Raw genomic sequence first — 22796 nt, 5'->3', positions numbered from 1 at the left:
GTGCCCTACTCTTGATTTCAACTCAGGTCACGATCTCAGGGTTGTGAGGTGGAGCCCCAGGTTGTACTTCACGCTAGGTATGGAGCCTGCTTAAGATGCCCTCTCTCTTTTCCTCCCTCTCCCTCTGCCCCCCCCACCTTAAAAAAAGAATAAAGCAAAAAACCCAGGTATTTTAAAGCAGATGAAATGGGGAGACAATCACTGGTAGACTCACACTAGAGGAATTTCAAAGGACATATTTTAGGAATATATTTATAATATCTTAGAAGAAAAAGTGTTCCAGATTAAAGGTCAGAGACACAAAAAGGAATGAAGAACAAAATGGTAAATACAGGTTTACCTATGTAGATTAGGCTAAAATAACACTGAGTACACAAACAGAGTCGATAATAATGTGAATCTTAAAAATATACATACAAAGAGTGGGTACATGACATTTCTTGAATTTATCAAAACCCACAGAATTGGGCAACACAAAGTGTAAACCCTAATGTTAAACTACAGACTTTGGTTAATAATAAATAACGGGGTGCCTGGGTGGCTCAGTGGGTTAAAGCCTCTGCCTTCGGCTCAGGTCATGGTCCCAGGGCCCTGGGATCGGGCCCCGCATCGGGCTCTCTGCTCAGCGAGGAGCCTGCTTCCTTGTCTCTCTCTCTCTCTCTCTCTCTCTGCCTGCCTCTCCACTTACTTGTGATCTCTCTCTCTATGTCAAATAAATAAATAAATAAATAAATCTTTAAAAAAAAGTAATAATAATAACATAACAATATTGGTTCATCAGTTGTAACAAATCTACCACACTAATGTAAGATTTAACAATGGGGAAAAGTAGGGACGCCTGTCTGGCTCAGTCCATAGAGCATTAACTTTTAATCAATCTCGGGGTCATGAGTTCAAGCCCATGCTGGGTATGGAGCTTACTTAAAAAAAAAAGAAAAAAAAAATAGTGGGCAGAATCTAGAGAGGCAGGGAGGAAGTATATGAAAACTTGGTACTATCTGCTCAATTTTCTATAAACCTAAAACTGTTCTAAAATATAAAGTTTATTAATTAAAAATATGTGTGTAATTAAATATGGAATAGCATGTAAGTTAGAAGAGGAATAATGGAGTTAAATCTTCAAGCCCCTTGTACTAACGAAGAACAGGACAAAGGTACTGATTAACATTAATCTTTGACAACTGATAACATGTTGTAATTTCTGTGGTAACCAGTAAAAGACTGTATAACTTTCACACCAGAAGATGAAAAAATAGAATGTTAAAAATAAATAATAGGATAACTGACAAAAATCTGAAGGTGGTGAAAGAAAAAGTTTTAAGGGCTTATTTCTTTACCTTTCACAGTAGAAAGTTAATCAAAAAATGAAAAAAAAAATCATTTCAAAAGAAGGCAAAAAAGGCTTATGGTTTAAAAAGGGGTGCCTGGGTGGCTCGGTGGGTTAAGCCTCTGCCTTCAGCTCAGGTTATGATCTCAGGGTCGTGGGATCGAGCCCCACATCGGGCTCTCTGCTTGGTGGGGAGCCTGCTTCCCCCTTTCTCTCTGCCTGCCTCTCTGCCTACTTGTGATCTCTCTGTCAAAAACAAAAACAAAAACAAAAACAGCTCCAGAAAGACTTATAAAGAAACACCAGGAAGATTTAAGCCTAAATATGTCATTGCATTAAATGTAAATGAACCAAATCTTCTAACTGAAGGACAAGAATTTTTAGACTGGAGTAAAAGGGTAAGCTAGAGCAGCTAGAACAGATCATGCCTATATGGATGACAACTAACTCTACTTTCATCCTCTCAATACTCTTTTCCATTCAACAAAAATTTATTCAATGTACACAACGTGTTAAGCATTTCAACAGAGATAAAGGTATCATACATGTTCCCAAGGAGACTAAGAAGGGAAACAAATAGTATGTTATAATAAAAGGAGGTTATCAAGTACTAATAAAATAATGCAACTAGAATAGTGCAGGTATCTAGGAAAGCTATAAAGATGACATATCTAGATTATGCTTTGAAGAAAAAGCTGAAAGTTCATCAGGCAAATAAAAGAGGAAAGGTAAAGGAGAAAGTATGAGCCTGTTTGCTAACATTACAGGTTAGGAGATCAGTCACGGTTTATGGGAACAGAGCACAGAAGAGGGAGAGAAGACAGCCAATGAAGTTGAAAAATTAGGGTAGGAGTTTTAGCTCTATCCAACAGGGCAACGGGAGCCTTTAAAGCAACAGAATAAAACAATAATGCTGGTACTTTTAGAAATCTGTTTGTTTTTTGTTTTTTTTTCCATTTTATTTATTTTTTCAGCGTAACAGTATTCATTGTTTTTGCACAACACCCAGTGCTCCATGCAAAACGTGCCCTCCCCATTACCCACCACCTGTTCCCCCAACCTCCCACCCCTGACCCTTCAAAACCCTCAGGTTGTTTTTCAGAGTCCATAGTCTCTTATGGTTCGCCTCCCCTTCCAAATTTTTTTTTTTTTAATAAACATGTAATGTATTTTTATCCCCAGGGGTACAGGTCTGTGAATCGCCAGGTTTACACACTTCACAGCACTCACGATAGCACATACCCTCCCCAATGTCCATAGCCCCCTCCCCCTCTCCCAATCCCACCTCCCCCCAGCAACCCCCAGTTTGTTTTGTGAGATTAAGAGTCATTTATGGTTTGTCTCCCTCCCAATCCCATCTTGTTTCATTTATTCTTCTCCTATCCCCCTAACCTGTTTTTAAAAAAAAAAATTTTTTTTAATTTTAGAGAGAGTGCATGAATGGGTCGGGGGAGGGCTAAAGGGAGAGAATCCTCAAGCACACTCCCAGCTGAGTGCAGAGCTCCACGGAAGGCTCAATCCCAACCACCCATGAGACCATGACCTGAGCTAAAACCAAGAGTTAGAAACCTAACCTACTAAGCTACCCAGGCACCCCTATTTTTAGAAATCTAACTGGGGACGGTTTACAGAGAGATATATAGGATAGGAGAGACTGGCTACTACAGTATGAATGAGGAAGGACTGAGAAAGTAGCAGTCAGGACAGACAACTGCTTGAGAAATTTCAGAGAAAGTAGAGATATGAGTTGGTACTTGACTACATGTGAAAATGAGAGGAAAACTAAACAAATACTAAGTTAATGAAAGGGTGAAGACAACATAAAGCCAAACATAATAATAAATTTAACAGTGCCTTAAAATTCAATGGTGTTAAGTGTAGACTATTTCTTGGAATTAATGCTTACTGAGCACTGTCAAACTATGAATTAAATATAAAACCCCAAAACATGTATTTTTTTAAATTACTGGATTCGTAAGTAAAATAGCTAACACTAGGTATCCATAACTAACACCTTTTCTTTAAGGGTTGGGCAGAGGGAGGTTTTTTTTTTAAGTTTTTTTTTTTTTTTTTTTTTGAGAGAGAGAGAGGGCACACAAGCATGGGGGGGTGGGGCAGGGTAGATGGAGAGGGAGAAGCAGACTCCCCACTGAGCAGAGGACTCTGGGATCAGGACCTGAGCTGAAGGCAGATGCTTATTAGCCGACTGAGCCACCCAGGTGCCTGAGAGGGAGAATCTTAAGCAGGCTCCACACCCAGTGCAGAGCGTAATGTGGGGCTCAATCTCATGACCCTGAGATCATGACCTGAGTCAAAATTAAGAATCAGGGACTTAACTGAGCCACCCAGATGCCCCCATAAATACACCTTATAATTGATCCAATTAACTAAATGACAGGAGAAAAAGTCTAAGTTGGTTAAACATCTTTTCAGAAGTCAAATTTGATCATTTAGAATGATCACATATCAGAAAAAATCAACAAAAATTTTTAAATAAAGTGATCATGAGGTGCCTAGGTGGTCAGTTGGTTAAAATATGACGCTTGATTTCAGCTCAGGTCATGGTCTCGGGTCATGAGATTGAGCCCCATTTGGGGCTCTGTGCTCAGCGTGGAGTCTGCTTGAGATTCCCTCTGCCTCTGCCCCTCCCGCTGTTCATGTGTGCACTCTCTCAAAATAAATAGGCAAAATCTTTATCAAAAAAAAAAGTGGTCATGTAACACAAATTTACAGAAGGTAGAAAAATAGATCATTTTTCTTTAAGACATCAAAAATCTACTATTGATACTACTTAGAAGTATTTGGTCTTACTTCAGGCTCTATAAAGTGAAGGTTCTTATTATGCCACAAGAGACTGTCCCACTCTCATGGCTTCTCATTTTATTCTTTTCAATACCATCACATACTACATAATCTTTTTTACTCAGTACAACTGAAACTAATGACAATCGAAACAGCAGACTGCAATGGGGAAACTAAAAAAAAAATTACACCTCAAACATTTTCTTTGAACTTCAAACTTGTAAACGTATATTCTGTTGCCAGTCTTTGGATGCAGGCCTTCTGAGTTATAGATTCACTGACTACAGCTCCAGTCCCACACAAACCACACCCAAAATGCATCGTCCAAATTTCTAGTTTCAACTTCTTTAAAAGTGAAGCAAGACTTAAAAGATGCTTGTCAAGGATCTAAATGAAGAATTCTTCCAGCTTACAAAAATTTAAAAAAATTTGTAAACATTTAAAGGTATCTCCTTATGGGGCCCCTGGGTGGCTCAGTGGGTTAAAGCCTCTGCCTTCAGCTCAGGTCATGATCCCAGGGTCCTGGGATCGAGCCCCGCACTCTGCTCAGCAGGGAGCCTGCTTCCTCCTCTCTCTCTGCCTGCTTCTCTGCCTACTTGTGATCTCTGTCTGTCAAATAAATAAATAAAATCTTAAAAAATAATTATAATAAAAAATAAAGGTGGGGCGCCTGGGTGGCTCAGTGGATTAAGCCACTGCCTTCGGCTCGGGTCATGATCTCAGGGTCCTGGGATCGAGCCCCACATCGGGCTCTCTGCTCCGCAGGGAGCCTGCTTCCTCCTCTCTCTCTGCCTGCCTCTCTGCCTACTTGTGATGTCTCTCTCTCACTGTCAAATAAATAAAATAAATCTAAAATCTTTAAAATAAAAAAATAAAAAAATAAAGGTATCTCCTTATTGGCTCACTTCTTACTGTCTTTCCAAGGCAGTTAACTTAGTTTTCAGAGAATCAACAATTTTTACATTTTACAGTTACATTTCTTAGGGTTAGGAAATTTTACATTAAATTATATAATTATAACGCAAGTGCAAGTTGTCATAATGCAACCCTTTCTAAGTCTGCAATTCAACCAGTGGGCATCAGTATGTCTTACAAAAAGAGAACACCATTTATTAAGACTAGCATCCCTGTTACAAAAGATTTACATTCACTTCTTATTGCTCTTATTGTACTTGGAACAATACCTGGCACATAGTAAGTACTACTTAATTAAGTATTTGCTACTATATTAGCATTAAAACTAAACTAGCTACAGGGGTGCCTGCTGGCTCAATAGGAAGAGATGTGATTCTTGATCTCAAGGTCATGAGTTTGAGCTCCAAGTTGGGTAGAGATGTAAATAAATAAATAAACTTTAATAAACAAACTACAGGGGCCTGGATGGCTGTCGGGTAAGTGTCCAACTCTTGATTTCAGCTCAGGTCACGATCTCAGGGTCTTGAGAACCAGTCCTGCATCAGTCTCTACGCACAGCATGGAGTCTGCTTGAAGATTCTCTCCCTCAACCCACTCCTGACTCTCACACGCTCTTTAAACAAACAAATAAATCTTAAAAACAACAACAAAAACCCCCACTGAACTAAACTAGCTACAGAGTGCATGCAATGGTGGAATTCTACCTACTTTACACAGTCTCTGGAGTCACAGGGACGACCCGTACTTTGTCAAAATGGGGCTCCTGGCTGGCTCAGTCAGTGGAGCATGCGACTCTTGATCTTGGGGTTGTGACTTCGAACCCCATGTTGAATAGAGAGATTACTTTAAAAAGTAAATGTTAAAAAGCAAGAGAAAGAGCAGAGTAGGGAAGAGAAACTGCAACAGGTCCTCACTGAAACACATGAATCCAAGGCAGACAGTTTCATGTAACTACAAGTGGATTATCCAGTACTTAAGGGAGGAGATCTTAAAGAAAGTAGTAAGCGAGCTCACATACCAGGTCAACAAGAAATGAAAAAGTAGGTTCACAGCCCAATTTAACCTCACCACCTCAAAAATGCTAAGATGGTTACATGTCCTCCTAAAAAGTGGCACTAGATAGAGAAGGAAAACCAGCTGTATTTTCTCAGGACATATTAATTAGGCTACTTTCCTCCCACTAATGACAGAAAACACCAAACTCTTAAAAAATATCCATGCAGTGCACCCCAAGGCACAAAACAAATCTTTTGGTTTACCGATTATGAATTATGAACACTAACAGAAACTGAATGCATATAAATGCAATATGCAAAAAAATTTAAAATTTGTGGATTAAAATCCTATACATCAGTGGAGAGCAACTGAAACATAAATGATAAATGTGGTGGCTTTACCATTTTGTTTTCACCTGAGTTTTGTGATGCAGATCTAATTTGCAGGTGTAAAAAAACTTGACGCAACATGACGGAAGATCTATTAGCAACCACAAGTTCAAACACCGCAGCTACTTAAAACACTCTTGTCCATTAGGAAAGAATCCACAGTGGCATTAACTTTCTTCCTTCTACGGACATCAAAAAGTACTGAAAATGGTATGAATAGTTAGGAGAAACTCAAGAGATAGCCCCTGAGGGCTACAGCAGTCCCACTAGATGGCACTATCACAGGAAAGTCACTCCGTTCTCCCATTTAGAGCACAGGCTGAAAGCTCTCTTGATCTTTGCGAAACTGAAAACTATCAATGACATCCTCGTTGGGAAATTTTGACCCATAATGAGGAATTCAAAACTAGGAGGAGTTTCTCTCAAAGCACCTTCTCTCCCAGGAGCATGGCCTCCTCCCCCCCAGTCCTATTTCAAATCGGTGGTCTAAGATACCATGTCTTACAGGCAAAGGAAGTCTCACAAAATGGAGATTTTTTTCTTCTTCTTAACTCCAAGCTACAGAAAAATTTACTTGCTACCCCCCCCCCGACTCCCCGGAGATTCTTTGCTATGGAAAAAAAAAAATCAGTCTTGGTCCTTGTACATTTACTGTCATCAGTATACTTACTATGACTAAAAACATCAATATAACATGCAATCAGGGACATTAAAACATGTGGATATAAATAAATTTCTTATATATAAGAGAAAAAACTTCCTACTAAACAGGCAGATTAAGTTTCCTGACACCTTAATTACATGATTTTAACTTGGGCCTGGGCAGCAAGATTCACAATGTCCATTATTCCCATCACTTATGCCCTACTCCATCAAAAGTATACCTGGAGGGGCGCCTGGGTGGCTCAGTGGGTTAAGGCCTCTGCCTTCGGCCCAGGTCATGATCCCAGGGTCCTGGGATCGAGCCCCATATGGGGCTCTCTGCTCAGCAGGGAGCCTGCTTCCCCCACTCTCTCTGCCTGCCTCCCTGCCTACTTGCGATCTCTGTCAAATAAATAAAATCTTAAAAAAAAAAAAAGTATACCTGGATATAGCTATCATGACCTTAAAAACTGAAGAAAAGAAAGGCATACTAATGACAAAACCCAATGAATTCAAACAACATACAATTTGAATACAAACTTAATTTTATTCCATAGGTGATCACTTGAACAGACAGATTTGGATATGAACTTTCTGCTGAATTCCCAAATTAAAAGACACATCAAAAGTCATTATTAGATAATCAACTGAACCAGAGATCAATTTTATACTCAAATATACTGCTCACTTCCAGCTGAAGCTACTGCTACTAGATAGAGAACTCCCATTTACACCTGTATCTTTAATATACATCAACAGTCACTACAGCCACTCCAAAGTGCCCCAAGTCAATTATTTAATAAAAGTGGCCACAGTGGCCAAGAACTACAAAATGTGGGACGCCTGGGTGGCTCAGTGGGTTACGCCTCTGACTTTGGCTTGGGTCATGATCTCAGGGTCCTGGGATCGAGCCCCACATCGGGCTCTCTGCTCAGCGGGGAGCCTGCTTCCCCTCTCTCTTTGCCTGCCTCTCTGCCTACTTGTGATCTCGCTCTCTGTCAAATGGATGAATAAAATCTTTTTAAAAAATAGTAACTACAAAATGTGTAACAAATCCTGCATTCCCACAGCACCTTGCCACAGTTCTAATACAAATCTCACCAAAGTATGTGCTCGCTTCGGCAGCACATATACAAATCTCACCAAAGTATCATTTCCCTCTCACTCACTCACTCCACATCAGAGGCGTGGAGGCACTGAGCTATCTATCATTCCTGAAACCCTGCACAATGCCTAGTATACAGCAGGCACTCAATAGCTATTGAATGAACAAAAAACTATCAAGCTATTGCAGCTCACCAAAACTATGAGACCCTCAAAGGAGCCAGTTTTTCCAACTAAACCTTGCCAACACCTTCTCCTTTAAGAAGCTGCTCACCAAAGCCTGAGACTAACATTTAGGTCACCGTAAGAAGTAAGATTTGCTGCAAAGCACAGACAGAAATGTATCGCATTAAGTCAAAGATCAAAAATTCCCAAGTCTCAAGGCCAAATAATGCAACAATCTCGGATTGGTGAAGCTTTTAAATAAAACATAACAAATATGTTACATGTTATATTAAAATCATGAATATATTGCACTAAAACCATCTTATGAAAGCAGAGGGGTGAACTACATGAGGACGCATAGGAAGCCATTAACGTTGCTTAATTCAACCACCCGTTAAATGGGGCCTTGATCTTACTTTATGCTCCTAGTACAAAAGTGAGGAGTGAGTAGAAGGAAAAACAGGAGGAAGGAGAAGGCGGTCTGGCGGGTGCAGCCAGGAGTCTGTTGAACTGCAGACTGGGAGAACTGACAAACTTAACAGAAGATTTTTCAAAGCTCTAGCATGTAACTATCCAAAAACAAAAACAAAAACCTGTAATGAATCTATGCCAATATCTTTCCATTAACAGCTTTTTTTTTTGAACGAGTTTTGACAAATATGACACAAAATCCAGATACATAACCCCATCAGTATCCTTGCAACAAGACCCACGGGAAACCTCTCCCATATCAGAGGGGAAAGAGAAGCATATACCCTCACTTAAAATCCCTTTAATACTGTTAGGTTAGTGGAATGACTGGTAGGATCTAAGAAAAGTTCACTGGAACCATGAGCTGATCTCCCCTGCAAATCTATCCGTAGGGCCCACCCAAACTGATCTCTAATTGATATCTAAATGTGTTTCAATCAGACTATGAACAGTGTTCATGATCAGGATTTTACTCACCTTACTAACACCAACTCCTGTAAACCTGGCCTCTAATAATTCCTGCCTTCGAGGGTCCAGGCTATGCAATTCTTCCATCATTTCTACTGAAAAAGACAAAGTAAGTTGTAAGACCATAAAAACCAAAACATGAGATACCAATTTTTAAATACAATAAAATGCAGTAATTATTTCACTGAAAGTTTACACACAGGTAAGCCTCAAGTAAATACAGCAATACAAAGAACAATACATTTAAAGTTCAAAATGGCTCAGAAGTCCTCTTCCAAGGGCTACTTATCCTTGTCTAGTTCTGATCTGATTTTAACAGCAAAAAACTTCAAACTCCTCATATAATCTCCGTAAAAGTTGAGCAAGGACTAACTTGCAAAGTAACAACAAAAAATTCCTTCTACCAAGCTTTGAATTTAACTAAGTACTTCTGGGTATTTGTTTCCCAAACCCACAGGAACTAGTTCTTAAACTAAAAATATGAATCGTTAATAATAATTTAAAAATAATGTAGCATGAATCAGAAGCTACAAATAACTTCAAATAACTCTATTATATAGGTCCTTTCTCTGAAGAGCTCACAGGAGCTCATGAAAAAAGGAATTAATTATTTTAAATTTAATAGAGAACCCATGGTAAAACCATCAACCAGCATTCACTCAGGAAATTAGTAGAGCTCCATAACCATCCCTTTAGAAAATCTTTTTCTGACCACTCCCTGGAGCAGTAGGTTTCTCTAGACATCTGCTTTTAGCACTCCTTCCAAGCAGGGAAGGGCAGGAGGACACCATTTTTAAACTCCTTCCATGACCAATAAATGCACAGGCTACTTTCAGCAAATACGTCCATCCACTGCAAGAGATGAACTCTTGCAGAACCCATTGGAAACCTCTCTAGTATTAAGAGTGGAATAGGAGCATACACCATTACACAGACCCCCTTTGAACATATTATACTAAACAGCGATTGGAACGATTGGCATGATTTAAAAGTTCACTGGGAACATGAATTAAACATTCTCCTCTGCAATCTAACAACTCCACGTTAACTGTAACAACCCCTACCAGTCCTCCAGTTTCATTTCCCTTCCTGGATTGAGAGCCTGGGGCAAAGGGGAATGAAAGGGTGACAAATTAAAGTTTCACCCACACAAACAAGTGCAGGTTAGCGAGGGAATAAGGAAATTCTCGAAAAGGCAGAAAGGAATCTTAAAAAAGAAAAAGAAAGGAAAAGGGGGATTGGGAGAGTCCTTTCCCCTAAGTGGCCTTCCTCGCGTCTGGCCCTGCCCTAATCAAGGCCGGAATGGCAGAGGTTGCAGCTTCCCTCAAACCCTAGGGTCTCTCGGAACATTTCCTAAACCTCCATCCCCAGGCCTGGCCGGAAAATGACGCCCCAGCGCTTATTCCATTTAATGTCAACTCATGTTAAGGAAATCTCCACTCTGTCTCATTCCAGCGGGGCCTTGGACTGGGATCCTCCCTGCAGCCCTCCCTGCAGCCCTCCCCTACAGCCGGGAAGCTGAACCGATGGGGCCTGATCCCGGCGCCCCTCGCCTCCCGCCGGCTCCAAACTTTCCCCAACTCCAGGCCCACCTGTCACGGAGGGAGGGCGGGCTGGCTCTCGGGGGCGCCCGGGAGGCTGCCGGGGCCTGCAGCTGCCGGGGCGTCCCCTTCGCCCTGGCGGCCGCCGGCCCCACTCCCAGGCCGGGGCCGCCTGGGCCTCCCCCATCTTCAGCCCGGCCCCTCGGCGACCCGCAGCCCTCGGGGAGCCCCTCCCGCCTCAACGCCGAGGAGCTACGGCCGGGCGCCAGCTCCCGGGTGGGCCCGGGCCGCAGCCTTCTCAGCTAAGGGGGTCCCCGGACGGTTAATGCCCCAGGCCCGGCGCCCTCCCCCGCCCGGGGCTCAGCCTCTCACCTGCCGCCGCCGCCGCCGCTCCACGCTCCTCCTGGGAGGGGCCCCGACCCGACCCGGCCGCGGACCGCTCTGCTCTCCCCCTGGGCAGGCCCGGGGCGGAGCCGGGGCCTCTCCTGAGCGCCGCAACCCCCCCGCCCGGGCAGCCGCCGCCGGCGCCGGGCTCCACGAGAGGGCGGGCGGGGGAGGGGGGCCGCGGAGGCCGCAGATCCCCGGGCTCGCGTACAGAGCCAGGCGCCTGACGCGGGCCCGGGCCCGGGCGGCCGCGGGGGGCGCGGGACCGGCCTCCTGGCGCCGGACAAAGGCCAAGGGAGGCGCAGGAGGGCCCAGGCCGGGCCGGGAGGTGGGGGCCCGCTCGGCTGGGGGCCACTCGGGTGCGGCGCGGAGGGCGGGGGGGTCAGAACCGCTGGTGCCCAGGACCCGCCTCCGGCCCCTTAATCCGGATCGGTTCGGTCCGGATTAGTAGTGATCGGTGTAAACACACTAGTGAAACCGCGTGTTTCCTCGCGAGATTTGCACGGCTGGGAGGCGGGGGGGGGGGTCCTGGGGGGGTGGGGGAAGAGCCGACAGTGGGGGAGGAGGGGGAGGGGACGAGGAAGGTGGGGGGGGTCCCCGCTGCCCCGGCGCCCCGCCTCCTCCAATCAGCGGCCAGGCTGGCGGGCAGGGGTTAACCAGGGGACCCCGCGCCGGCGGAGGAGGCCGCCGCCTCGCCGGGCGGCTGAGGGCGGATGCACGGGCGGCGCCGGCGACCGGCCGCTCAGAGCCCGACCCGGGCCGGAGGCCGGGAGACCCCGCCGCCGTCCGTGGGCTACCGGGCCCCGCTCGCGGGACCGGCACGGCCCAGGTGGTTGGGCCGGCGCCTGGGCCGCGGACCGGCGCTGGAGGGGCCTCGCCGCCTGGGCCGGGCGCTCCCAGATCCGCCTCGCCGAACCCCGCTCTCGTCTAGTCCCACGTCTCCACGAGTTTGGGTGAGAACTGGGCTCGCTCTACCCGAGGATTGATCTTAGAGGAAGAAAGCCCGTGAGCCGGCGGACCCCGCCCGAACTTCCTCGGAGACGCCCAGTTAGTGAGTTCGCTGTGCCCACCGTGTTGGCTTCTCGCACGCCCTGCCACTCTCCAAAGGGACCGTCCGGCTCCCCAAACCCACACCGGCCGCCCTGGAAAGCGGACAGTCACTTTCCCTCCACATACCTGGCTGGCAGAGGGCGCCTCTAGGGACAAAAGGTGCCCTGGGATCAAAGCTGAGCCCCCACCCCCGCCGGGATGCTGCCGTATGGAAGTGGGGGGGGGGGGCGCTACCCCCAAAGGGACACCGGGGCACCCAAAGGGGAGGTTCTGTTTCAGCCTCTGACAAAAAAAAAAGAAAAAACAACAACACGGCCCTCTTGGGTACTTTGCGGGACCTGCTGGTAAGTACTAGAATGGAAAATACGGGCCTGCCCTTTACAGAATGTCTACTGAGGAATGAGAAAATAGGAAGGGGTGAGCTCTTGTGCGCGGTAGCCCCTGCAGCAAGGAGGGCCTCCTGCATAGGAGAGGCTCCCACTCTGATCACCCAGCACCAAATGGAAAAAAAAAAAAAAAAAAAAAGCACATTCTCCACCGACTCCTAGGAGCCAGGACACTTGACTTCAATGCAAATACTCAACTTTGTATTTTGCTCTATCTTTTCCTTGATCAGACGTGTGAAGATGATTTAAGGAATACAAGTAATTCACAAGAGGAAAATTCAGACAATGAACAACAGCCTTGAACTTTTCCAGGGGCTAGGCCAGTACTTCAAATGGAGTTTCTGCCTTTTTCTCTTATTTTTTCTTAATTCATGTTATATTAACAGAACACAGACTTGCCGAAAGGGCAGAGGATGGCAGTTTACTTTTTGTTCATTGTTCGACCTTCCATACCCTTGGACCAATTCAGGCACTGTAGGAAAAAAAATCCATTAAACCAAGAGTCACCTTGCCCCAGATCCCAGCCAGGTTGGAAAATGCACACACATATTTCCAAAGATAACAGTGTTTCAAGGGGGAGGGGAAGAGCCAACTGGGGGTAGAGGGTAGGGAAAAAAGGTCAAGGTGGAGGGCTGTCAGGAGAGCCAGAGAACCGAGGAGCAGATAGAATACATAGGACTTGCCTTTCCCTCCAACACAAAAGACCAGCAAATGAGGAAAGCTCTTGGGTTCCAGTGAATGATCAAGAAAGCAACTCCCTGGGGCACCTGAGTGGCTCAGTGGTTTAAGCCTCTGCCTTCCGCTCAGGTCATGATCTCAGGGACCTGGGATGGAGCCCCACATCAGGCTCTCTGCTCAGCAGGGAGCCTGCTTCTCCTCTCTCTGCCTGCTGCTCTGCCTACTTGTAATCTCTGTATGTCAAATAAATAAATAAAATCTTTGGGAAAAAAAAAAAAAAGAAAGCAACTCCTTAAAGAGACACTGGAATGTCGGGGGAAAGACTTTAAGAGAAGGAGCACTGGACAGAGAGTCAGAGCTGAGTTCCAGTCCAGCTGCTCCACAGACAAGCTGCATAGACCTATTACCCAACCTTCTCAAGCTTTGCCAACCTCATCTACGAAGTAAGGGTTTGAACTAGATTTACAAAGTCCTTTCCAGGTCTAAAAGGCTATGATTCCATTTTATGAGGTAATTGTCTCAAATAATCAGTGGAATATGGGGAAAAGTTATATTTTTAGTTTCAGTTTTCCTAGTGTGTTTTTTTCTCTGTGTCAAACAACTTACACTGTCATAGGTCTATTCACAGCCCCACTCTAGATTTAACACTCATCCTAGTAGGAATTGCTTGTAGGAATTTAATGAATTTGCTTACCACAAAGATTGGGTGCTTCTATTTATATGCATTGTAGAAATGAAGATATCAAGTATCAGGAGCAAGGGAAAAGAAACTTACCCTTTGCCAGAGAAAGGTGGGTAATTTCAAAATAAATTCTCTTGTCAGATGGTTCCTCTCACAATGTGATTGAACCTTGGGTTCACGAATCAATTTGTTTAAAATGTGTTTGCTTGGGGCACCTGGGTGGCTCAGTGGGTTAAGCCGCTGCCTTCGGCTCAGGTCATGATCTCAGGATCCTGGGATCGAGTCCCACATCGGGCTTTCTGCTCAGTGGCGAGCCTGCTTCCCTCTCTCTCTCTCTCTCTCTGCCTGCCTCTCTATCTACTTGTGGTCTCTCTCTGTCAAATAAATAAATAAAATCTTTAAAAAAAAATAAAATAAAATGTGTTTGCTCACATGGCAACTATGTCAGACTCAGCTTGTCATAGACTGGCAAATGGTGACACGCCCCATGCAAAGACCCAATTCCCATTAGCTGTGGAAGGCTCAAACGGATCCAACTAGACGCTGTGCATGTTGATGATCTGCTCCCTCCTTCCAGGGGAACCTATGACAGCTCCTCCAAGTTCATGTTCATAGTCAGAGGGAAGGCCATGGAGAGCTCGCTGGACATGCTTTAGTCTAGTCCTGGTCTTCCCCAAGGTGTGCTCTGGAAGCTTCAATAGGTTAATATGCTTTAAAGGGAGTAGCCACGCATTGGTCCTTTAACACTCTTGGTTAAAGTGAAATGGAATCTGTTACTTCAGTACTACTTGCCCAAAACGTGTAATAGGCATATGGCAATCGGGTTGGGGGAGGGGTGATGGAGGTTTTCAGTACTTTTCCATTTCATTTTGGAACCACCACTCTGGTTTTGATTGGTTGGCTGGTTGGTTGGTTGAGTGTAGTCATGGCAAAGGTGTTCTGAGACACTGGGGGAAACTGGTTTAACCTCCTTTTGCTTTTTGAGCTGTAGCACACTAATGATTGTCCAGCATCTCCTTGAATGATTCATAATATCCACCATCTGCAAGCAAAAAGATCCTGGCATATGATACTGAGCAGGTTGACAGTGAGTCTTAGTGTGATTGCACCTTTTCTAAAAGGAGCCTGCAATGTGGTGGCTTAAGACGACAAACGACAAACTTTTACTAGGCACCATCCTTGATTTTAATCCATTCTGCCCCTTATCAGCTGTGTAGCCTTAAGCAAGATTTAAGTTCTCTGTGCCTCAGTTTCTTCATCCACAAAACGGTGTTAAAATCTCCCAGGACTGGGCGCCTGGGTGGCTCAGTGGGTTAAAGCCTCTGCCTTCGGCTCAGGTCATGATCCCAGGGTCCTGGGATCGAGCCCCGCATTGGGGTCTCTGCTCAGCAGAGAGCCTGCTTCCCTTCCTCTCTCTGCCTGCCTCTCTGCCTACTTGTGATCTCTGTCAAATAAATAAATAAAAATCTTTATAAAAAAAAAAATAAAATCTCCCAGGACTGTTGGTTGTTGGCAGATAAAATGAGATCCTGAATGCTCCCCAAATTCCACATTTCTGCAAAGGATTTATGTACATTTGCCATTACACTGGTCTAAGGACACACAGTTTGGAAGCCCAGCTGCCAGTGTACTGAGTTGTTGAGGTGTTTTGTTTCATAACAGAAATGGGACAAAATAAAAGGAAAAGGACTTGATATCTTCTTAATGAAAGCATTACATTTGTCGGGAGGGGGGAGGAAGGGTGTGGGGAGTAGAGAAAAACAGGTCACCTGCCCAGTTTCTATGCTGTTCTTCCCCCACACCCGAGAATTGTGGGTTTCTCATCATATGAATAAATAAGGAATTGGTGAAGGCAATATTTCCACTATAAATTGCACTAGATGGGACAGTGTAGAATCCTAAAGTATTTGTGACTGGACAGACTAAGGTTCCAATCCTGACTCCACCTCTCGGGTTCCCCGTCTGAAAACTGGCCAGCACACCTAATTCCATGAGTTGCTTTAATTAAAACTGAAACAGTGATGGGAAATGGCTTGTCACCATGCCTGACCTGCAGTAGGCGTTGAGTCAACATTATCTCCTCTCTTCTCCCCATTCCTAACAAAAGGAGAAAGTGGTTGGTTCCCGTGATCCTGCACTACAAATTTTTAAAAATCCAGATCCCAGCCTTTGTCAAACTCTGCTAGTCACTCTCCTGTCTGTGTTTGTCATAGCCTCCTCCCGCCCAACTTGCTTCACAAACGTCTCTTGAGCAAGTGCCCTTGACACCATTTGCTTTATTTATCAAGTCATGCATTCTTCCCCACAGCGCACTGATGGGGGGAGCACTCTTCTTATTCTCCTAGAGAGTACCTTCCATCTCTAATTTCCTCTTCCAACTCCCTCCCCGAAAGTTATTTTTTAAATAAATGTCTTTTCCCTGCATTGTGTGTTCCTTCTTCCCAGCAACTGAAATGCAAGATAGAGCAAAAGAGAGTAAGTGTACTTAAATGTAACAAGACCCTTCCCTTAGCTACTGAAACCCCTCTATTGGTTGTACTTAGAAAGAAAACTTCAAACTGGAAAGAACGGCAAACATGGTATTTGCGGAAAGTGGCAAAAGTATATTTTTAAAGTCTCAGTTCTGTTGGCTTTTTAAAAAAAATATGTCTTCGAAGTTTATAATTTTTTAGTAACCTCTGTACCCTATGTGGGGCCGGAACTCAACCCCAAGATCAAGAGTTAGGTGGTCCCCTGCCTGAGCCAGCCAGGCGGCCTAATGCTGGCTTTTTATGTTAGGTTTAAGTCATCAACATTCTGACACAGTGACACAGGTCATGAGGGAAAGGGAGCCCGAGCCCCAGGCCCACAGAGGGGAAAGAAGGATCACCCGGCATGGGGCAGAAGGCTTGGGAATGGCCAGCCCCTAAAGGCAAGTCAGAAGATGAGCCCTTTTCTGTACAGCCTCTGAGCTAAGAATGAGCTTTACATTTTTAAACAGTTGAAAGAAAATAGGAGGAGGAATAGTATGGCACATGAAAATTACATAAAATTCTAATTTTGGCATCCATAAATAAAGTTCCATTAGAACACAGCCACATTCATCCTTTACATCTCTGTGGCTGCTTTTGCACCACAGAAACAAAACAATAATTGTGACAGGCCAGTAAAACCTGAAATCTTTCTATCCGGTCCTTTACAGAAAGTTAGTCCACCTCGGCTCAGGGCCAAGGACTTCTCAAATTGTAAGGAACATATATAACCCCTGGGCATCTTGCTAAATGCAGGTTCTGACTTTCAAAGTCTGGGATGGGGCCTGAGACTCTGCATTTCCAGCAGCTCCCAGGTGATGCTCTTGCTGCTGGTCTGCAGACCATACTGAATATCATGGCCTTGAAAGTCTTGTCCGTTTTATGTTAATTTTTGTGAATGATTTCTAAATAAGCAAATCTTAGAAAATATGAAAACTTGGAGTGTAACCCAGGATAATAACCTCAAACAGATTTTCCATGTTTCATCCCATATTTTGGCATCATGGGATGGCCTGATGGCCGTGGAAATGGACTTCCCAGCAACCGTGCTGGGGCCAAAGGGATTGCAGCCCCAACATTCCTGGGATGTGAGGCTCCCTTGTATTTGCCGTAAACTTACCATTCTGGCTCCAGAAAGACCCTTCTGAGTTCACCTTATCCAACTTACTCTTAAAGAAAAAAAAAAAAAGATGATTTTATTTGAGAGAGGGAGAGAACATAAGCAGGAGGGGGGAGGGGAGGGAGAAGCAGCAGACTCTCCACTGATCAGGGATCCTGATGCGGGACTCAATCCTAGGACCATGGGATCATGACCTGAGCCGAAGACAGCTGCTTAACCGACTGAGCCATCCAGGTGCCCCCAAATTATTCTTGATTTTTCCAATTTGAGGCAAGTCTCCTCTCTCAGCTCTTCCTTTAGGGACCAGCACTTCTCAGAGCAACTGACCCTTGGAGAACCATCCAGGTTCAAATCCTAGCCCTTCTAACATGTTCTGAGACCTAGAGACACACAAGTTCCGGTGCCTCCATTTTCCTGCCTGTGCAGTGGAGATAAAGTATGTAAAGCCACCGGGTTTGTGGCGGAGCTTCTAACCTGCAAGCATCTCAAAACTTCACATACCCTAAGCCCAAGCCTGCTCCTCCCCTGAGTGGACTCATTTTAGCAAATGTCAATTCCATTTTTTCATGATCTACACCAGAAACCTTGGGATTCTCCTCTTCTACCTTCACTCCCGGCTCCTCCACTTCAGCCTCACTGTCTGCTCCCACCTCAGGGCCTTTGCACTTACTATCCCTCTACCGGGAATGCTCTCCATCACATACCTCACTGGTGTTGGCCACAGGTCTTTACATCACATGAAGTGCATCCTGTCTTCTGTGTACATATGATAATGGGATATAACTGGCAAATAGCTACACTTCTAGGACAGAAAAGAGCCTCCCACCACTTTCAAGGGACAACCATTCTAGGCTTCTGAAGCAAGTGAGGAGTGAAAAGAGCACAGCCCCAAATCAAATACTTGCTTTTATGTGCCTGCCACTTGGAAAAACACACAATAAACGTGTGACTGTATGTCAAGGGTAATGAGTGTATGAGAAGAAAGCAAGTAGGAAACATGAATAGAACCCTAGGCCCTGGGGGTAGTGTAGATGCAACTTTTTTTTTTTAAATATTTTATTTATTTGACAGAGAGAAATCACAACTAGGCAGAGAGGCAGACAGAGAGGAAGAAGCAGGCTCCCTGCAGAACAGAAAGCCCGATGTGGGGCTCGATCCCAGGACCCTGGGATCATGACCTGAGCCGAAGGCAGAGGCTTTAACCAACTGAGCCACCCAGGCGCCCCCCCTTTTTTTTTTTTTTAGATGGTACTTTCTGTAGGCAGGGAGGTCAAGCAGAGCTTTTCTCCCATAAAGTGCCATCTGAGCACGTGCCTAAAAGGAAATGAAGGTGCAAACCCTGTCACTGTCTAGGGGTAGAGCCTTCCTGGGAGAGAGAACAGTGAATGAAAATGCCCTGGGGGGGCGCCTGGGTGGCTCAGTGGGTTAATGCCTCTGCCTTCGGCTCGGGTCATGATCTCAGGGTCCTGGGATCGAGCCCCACATCGGACTCTCTGCTCAGCCAGGAGTCTGCTTCCTCCGCTCTCTCTGCCTGCCTCTCTGCCTACTTGTGATTTCTCTCTGTCAAATAAATAAATAAATAAATAAAAATCTTTAAAAAAAAAAAAAAGAAAGAAAAAAAAATGCCCTTGGCTGGGCCCAGATCTTGCAGGCCAATGTCGTCAACAGTGTTTCTGGGCTTTCCGAGCTGTGCGTGATGGACACGTGCCGCCGAGCAGAGAACACAGGTGAGCCACAACTGCAGCCAGGTTCTGGTGTAAGGGGCTACTTAATGCTGTAGTGCGTTTCAACAGTTTCCAGCCTGTGTATAATGTCTAATCCCAAAGGATAGGGATTATAACAGAAAGCACTTATTGAGCATTTAAGGGCAGGCGCCAGAATGAGATCATGTTCATTATCACATTTAATCCTTTCAACCTTGAGGAAGGCCCACCATGCAGATGAGGAGGAGAGTGTACAGAAGAGGTATGAGGTCCCCAGTCAGCTCAGAGGCAGCTGAAGCGGAATTCTCCCACAGGACATCTGGGTCCAGAGCACCCCCTTCCCCCCTCCCCCTGCTCCACTGGGTCTAGGTCTAGGCTGTTTCAGGTGGCCCAAGTGCTCTGTTCTGCCCCTCCTGGCCTGTCCCAGGTTCCACCTGCTCTTTTACTTTAGTTTAATTAACTCTAACTTTACTCCACCTCGTTCTGGAGTCTTGTTTCATGACTCCATTTTTATTGTTTCCCCCATCTTTCCCATCTGCCAGCTAGTTTTGACTTCCTGTGAAGGTTTACCCATGGACGGTTGGGTAGTTACTTAAGTAAGACTCTTATCAAATTTATCATCACCCAGAACCTGGTTCTTAGTTCTTCAGGTCCCTTGCTTCAGAGCTCATCTAACTCAGGAAAAATGTAATCAAAATATGGAGAGAAGGGGCGCCTGGGTGGCTCAGTGGGTTAAGCCACTGCCTTTGGCTCAGGTCATGATCTCAGGGTCCTGGGATCGAGTCCCACATCGGACTCTCTGCTCAGCAGCGAGCCTGCTTCCCTCTCTCTCTATGCCTGCCTCTCTGCCTACTTGTAATCTCTCTCTGTCAAATAAATAAAATCTTTTAAAAAAAATATGGAGAGAAGGGTACACACCCATGATGTCGATTCACTTTAAAAGGAGAACATGACTGCCAAGCAACAACATTTGACCAGCTGACTTTCCTCACAGAAAAGCTACTCAGGAAGGCAAACCACACCACAAGGTTCCTCCACGAGCCAGGGGGATGAGTAGGCTAATCTTCCTTGCTCCACCATGGCAAGCTACATTCAGCTGCTGTTCCCAATTCCTCGAAACAGGACGTTGTCTTCTAAAAAGCCAGGGCGTTGGTCTGTCCCTGATGTAGAAGGACACCAAAGCCCTGCTTTTTAGACTTCTCTCTTGGGTGCTGGGTGGGCAGATCACAGCTCTTCTGAAACCACAAGCGATGCAGAGGCTTACGTTTTCGTAGACATTTGGATCGCCCGTTTTTAGCCAAGTCTGCTTCTTTGTAGGTGGCTGATCTCAGCCTACACTTGTTGAGTCTTCCAAGTCTTCCTCTCGGGGTTTTGCAGGTATCTTGGTGAGGCCTCGGGTTTTAGGTTCTACTTTAACATTTATTAGCATATGACTTTAGGCAATTGAACTAACTTTCCTAAAGTCTTACCTATCAAACTGACAGCTAACACCTGTCCTCCTCCCAAGCTTGCTCTAAGGATGAAACCTGTTAACACAATAAAGCTTTTTGAGATTTGGAAGGGAAAAAAAAGATCATGTAAATGCAAAAATGAAATAATCTTTCAAGGCAAGATCTCCCTAAAACAATAGTTGCAACAGGGAAAGAGAAGCTGACATCACAGCTGGGCCCAGAAACCTGCACACAATCTACAGCCTATACAGTCCACCCAGTAGCCCAGGGTCCATTACTGATGGCAGCGTGGTTCCATCTGGTCCAAGAACTGCCACCCTAAAATACACTTTTGTATCTTGATATTTTTTTAAGATTTATTTATTTTAGGGGCGCCTGGGTGGCTCAGTGGGTTAAAGCCTCTGCCTTTGGCTCAGGTCGTGGTCCCAGGGTCCTGGGATCGAGCCCCACATTGGGCTCTCTCCTCAGCAAGGAGCCTGCTTCTCTCTCTCTCTCTTTCTCTCTCTCTGCGGCCTCTCTTGTCTGCTTGTGATCTCTGTCAAATAAATAAAAAAGATCTTTAAAAAAAAAGATTTATTTATTTTAGAGAAAGAGAGAACATCTGAGTTGGGGGAGGGGCAGAGGGAGAGAGAGAGAATTGTTTTGTTTTTTTTAAAGATTTTATTTTATTTATTTGACAGAGATCACAAGTAGGCAGAGAGGCAGGCAGAGAGAGAGGGGGAAGCAGTCTCCCTGTTGAGCAGAGAGCCCGATGTGGGGCTCGATCCCAGGACCCTGAGATCATGACCTGAGCTGAACGCAGAGGCTTAACCCACTGAGCCACCCCGGCGCTCCGAGAGAGAGAATTGTTAAGCAGACTCTCTACTGAGCATGGAGCCCAATGTGGGGCTCCATCCCAGGGCCCTGAGATCATGACCTGAGCTGAAACCAAGAGTCAGACACTTAACGGAGGGAGCCATCCAGGTCCCCTCTTGATTTGAAGCCATCCACAGACTAGCGATATTGTTTGCCTGGTCTCCCATCGCCCTTTCCCTAACCCAGATTTTGGTGCAGAGTAAACGTGATGCTGTGAAAGCAGGACAAGACTCAGCCCGGGTCCAAAACTCAGCTCTGCTTCCCTGTCAGTGAGGCCCAGTCCAGTGCCATTCCCCTGACTGAGCCCTGGCCGCCCAACTGCTAAGGGGCCCCTCAGAGTTGCTGGGAGGCTGGGATGTAGTAACCTAGAGAGACTAGCATACGGCCGGCATGTAGAAGACACTCAGAAGATGCTTAGATGCTTATTAATTTTGTCCGAAGAAGCTTGTTTAAAATAGAAATGTCGGGGGCACCTGGGTGGGTCAGTCGATCAAGCATCTGACTCTTGATTTCAGCTCAAGTCATGATCTTGGGGTCATGGGAAGGAGCCCTCCCCCACCCCATAACAGCACTCCCTCTCTCTCTCTCTCTCAAATAAATAAATATTTTTAAAAATATTAACAATAAAATGATTTGTTTGATGAGAGAAAGCTGTTTATCATTAGTCTCCTCAAAAACTTCTGAGTTTTCCCAGACATCCGGAGCTCTTTTGTTTAAGGATGTTTTTTGTTGAAAAAAACACAAAAAACAATGTTTTTTAATCTTCCTAAGCAGATAACTGTGTACAGGAGAGGGGATTTCCAGGCACCTGGGTGGCTCAGTCAGTTAAGTGTCTGTCTTCGGCTCAGGTCGTGACCAAGAGTCCTGGGATCGAGTCCTGCAATCGGGCTGCCTGCTCCGCAGGAAGGCTGCTTCTCCCTCTGCTTCTTTCTCTCCTTCTGTCTCTCATGAATAAATATACAAAATCTTCAAAAAAAAAAAAAAAAAGACTTCCTTAGTTGCTGCTTTTGCCACCAAGACAATGGTGTATCAGCTCCCAGGCTGCTTAAGGGGTAGCAGGATTTTACTTTTGTTCCGATATTCAGTCTGTAGCATCGATGTTGCCAGGATATCCCACGGTAACAGAGTTCCCAGTCTGCTTGCAAACGTGGCATCTT

At 45.3% G+C, this 22796-nt stretch overlaps 2 protein-coding genes across 6 annotated transcripts in view; one reads left to right on the top strand and one right to left on the bottom strand.

The window, feature by feature from the left end:
* TLK2 (tousled like kinase 2) overlaps positions 1-14167 on the bottom strand; it is a 119830-nt gene extending 105663 nt beyond the window's left edge. Inside the window, exons 1-2 of one of the 5 annotated variants that reach the window (XM_045985396.1) lie at positions 12275-14167; positions 9289-9371 (exon numbers count right to left, since the gene is read on the bottom strand). In XM_045985396.1, the coding sequence (XP_045841352.1) occupies positions 9289-9369 (81 nt within the window). In that variant the 5' untranslated portion in view covers positions 9370-9371; positions 12275-14167. Of the gene's footprint in view, positions 1-9288; positions 9375-10871; positions 11162-11192; positions 11683-12274 lie in introns of those variants that run through there. The other 4 variants (XM_045985394.1, XM_045985395.1, XM_045985393.1 and 1 more) reach the window with 4 other exon arrangements.
* Positions 1-22796, top strand: part of LOC123929308 (40S ribosomal protein S24-like) — a 576828-nt gene that overhangs the window by 142271 nt on the left and 411761 nt on the right. The window lies entirely within an intron of this gene.

Source organism: Meles meles, chromosome 18 (assembly GCF_922984935.1).
Source record: "Meles meles chromosome 18, mMelMel3.1 paternal haplotype, whole genome shotgun sequence".
Lineage (NCBI taxonomy): Eukaryota > Metazoa > Chordata > Mammalia > Carnivora > Mustelidae > Meles > Meles meles.
This window is presented reverse-complemented; position numbering and strand designations above follow the sequence as displayed.